The 2409-nt window shown below is 47.2% G+C and overlaps 1 protein-coding gene across 1 annotated transcript in view; it reads right to left on the reverse strand.

The window, feature by feature from the left end:
* The window catches only part of LOC106819825 (kinase D-interacting substrate of 220 kDa-like), a gene marked incomplete at both ends in the record, with an annotated part of 9654 nt that overhangs the window by 3182 nt on the left and 4063 nt on the right, over positions 1–2409 (reverse strand). The window contains 3 exon segments of the mRNA XM_014824405.1: positions 6–62; positions 570–747; positions 2155–2253. Of these exon segments, the coding sequence (XP_014679891.1) occupies positions 6–62; positions 570–747; positions 2155–2253 (334 nt within the window).

Raw genomic sequence — 2409 nt, forward strand, 5'->3', positions numbered from 1 at the left:
GGCACTACTATACAAGTCATAGCCCAGCATGTTCTCATTGTCCTCCGGTGTGTTCAGGCGACCTGCGGGGCGGCAGCAGCAACGTCAGCCTGGTGTCAGTCTATGTACAGCCACGTGAGGGCTGTGCGTCAGTCTATGTACAGCCACGTGAGGGCTGTGCGTCAGTCTATGTACAGCCACGTGAGGGCTGCGCATCAGTCTATGTACAGCCACGTGAGGGCTGTGCGTCAGTCTATGTACAGCCACGTGAGGGCTGCGCGTCAGTCTATGTACAGCCACGCATAACCCTGGGGTTCAAACTTCTCTACAGCCCCGATGGCAACAGCCATGAATGCCCTCCTCACATAACATGGTGCTCTAGGAAACATACTAGTGATATTAGCTATATCTGATACATTGAAACCCCTCCTCAGATCTCACACCTGTGTATAAAATACAATTTTGGCATTTCCCTTGAAGATACACAGTGAAACCCCACTCTACCCATAGCACAGACACCTGTCTATAAAGGACACTTCTAGTGATGCCCTTGAGTGACCTCTATATACAGGGTTTTGTGGTGGACTCACGTGCGCCGAAGATCTGGGTGAGGATGCCCTTCTGGTGTGCTTCGTCAATGCTGTAGGGAGTCTCCCCCGCGTTGTTGGGTCGGTAGAGCAGCCGACCATCCTTGGGATTCCTCAGCAGCATCTCTGTGATGGCCTTGTGGCGGTTACGCAGGGCAATGTGCAGCACTGTGTCTCCTCTCTATATACATACACACACACAGTAAGCTGTGTCTCCTCTCTATATACATACACACACAGCACACAGCTTGGTGGCCGTGTCTCTCTCTATATACATATACAGATAGTAGCTGTGTCTCTCTTTTATACCAACACAGTGAGCTGTCTCCTCTCTAGTTATCATACACAGTAAGTGTGTCTCTTCTATTATACAACACACACACAGATAAGCTGTGTCTCACTCTCTATATAATCACACAGGTGAGCTGTGTTCCTCGCTAGCTATACTATACCATACACACAGTAAGCTGTGTCTCCTCTCTACTATACACAACACAGTGAGCTGTCGTTCCTCTCTATTCATACACGCAGTAGCTGTGTCTCTCAGTCATATATCATACAAACACAGTGAGCTGTGTCTGCTCTCTTATACATACACAGTGAGCTGTATCTCTCTCTATTACACACACACACACATTAGCTGTGTCTCTCTCTCTATACCACACACACCAGTAAGCTGTGTCTCCTCTTCTAATACAACCAGTAAGCTGGTGCTTCTCTCTTAATTCACAGCACACAGCTGAGCTGTGTCTACTCTCGTATATAATAAACAGTAAGCTGTGTCTTGCGTCTCTATATACACAACACACCAGTAAGCTGTGTTCCTTCTTATGATAATACACCTAGTAAGCTGTGGTCCCCTCTTATATACACACAACGTAAGCTGTGTCTCCTTCGATTATTATATCACACGTAGCTGTGTCTCCTCTCTGTGGTGGTGGACAGCAGTAAGCTGTGTTTCTCCTCTCTATAATACATACACACAGTAAGCCTGTTTATCTCCTCTCTATATACATATCACACAGCTAAGCTGTGTCTCCTCTTCTATTATACATATCACAGTAGCTGTGCTCTCCTCTCATATTACATTACCACAGTAAGCTGTGTTCTCTCTATATACATACACTACAGTAAGGCTGTGGTCTCCTCTCTTTACACCACAGTAAGCTGTGGTTCTCCTGCTCTATATAGCATAGCACACAGTAGCCTGTATTCTCCTCTTCTATACCACCTCAGTAGGCTGGTGTCTCCTCTCTATATCTCACACAGTAGCTGAGCTCTCCGTCTCTATTTACATCACACAGTAATGCTGTGTTCCTCTCTACGATATTAATTACAACAGTAGCTGTAGTCTCCCTTATATCATACACACCACACGTAAGCTGATCCACGCACCACAGGAATGCAGCCAGACATCCAGGCAAAGGATTTATCATCCTATAACATTTTACAGTCCCAATAAAAGTGCAGTTCGCAGCGATAAACGAGGTGGCAATATTGTGAGCCTGGCTGTACGTGTGTGCTAGAGCAGCCAGCAGACAGACAGCAGAAAGCTCCGTGTGACGCGCGCGCCCCTGCAGAGCCTCACCTTGTCTACAGCCGACACCTTAGCATGTCTCTCTAGGAGCATCTTGACGATGTCGATGTTACGATGTCTGACAGCCCTCAGCAACGGCGTCTCCCCATCCTGCAACATCCATCAAACACACAGAGTTATAGCATATCTACATACAGGAGACACACCCTATACTACACATACACCACACTCACACACGCACGCATACACACCATGCACACACACATACATACACAAGCGTTAATGGCGTGTCACACACACGCACGC

The sequence above is a fragment of the Priapulus caudatus genome, unplaced genomic scaffold, assembly GCF_000485595.1.
Source record: "Priapulus caudatus unplaced genomic scaffold, Priapulus_caudatus-5.0.1 Scaffold4673, whole genome shotgun sequence".
NCBI lineage: Eukaryota > Metazoa > Priapulida > Priapulimorpha > Priapulimorphida > Priapulidae > Priapulus > Priapulus caudatus.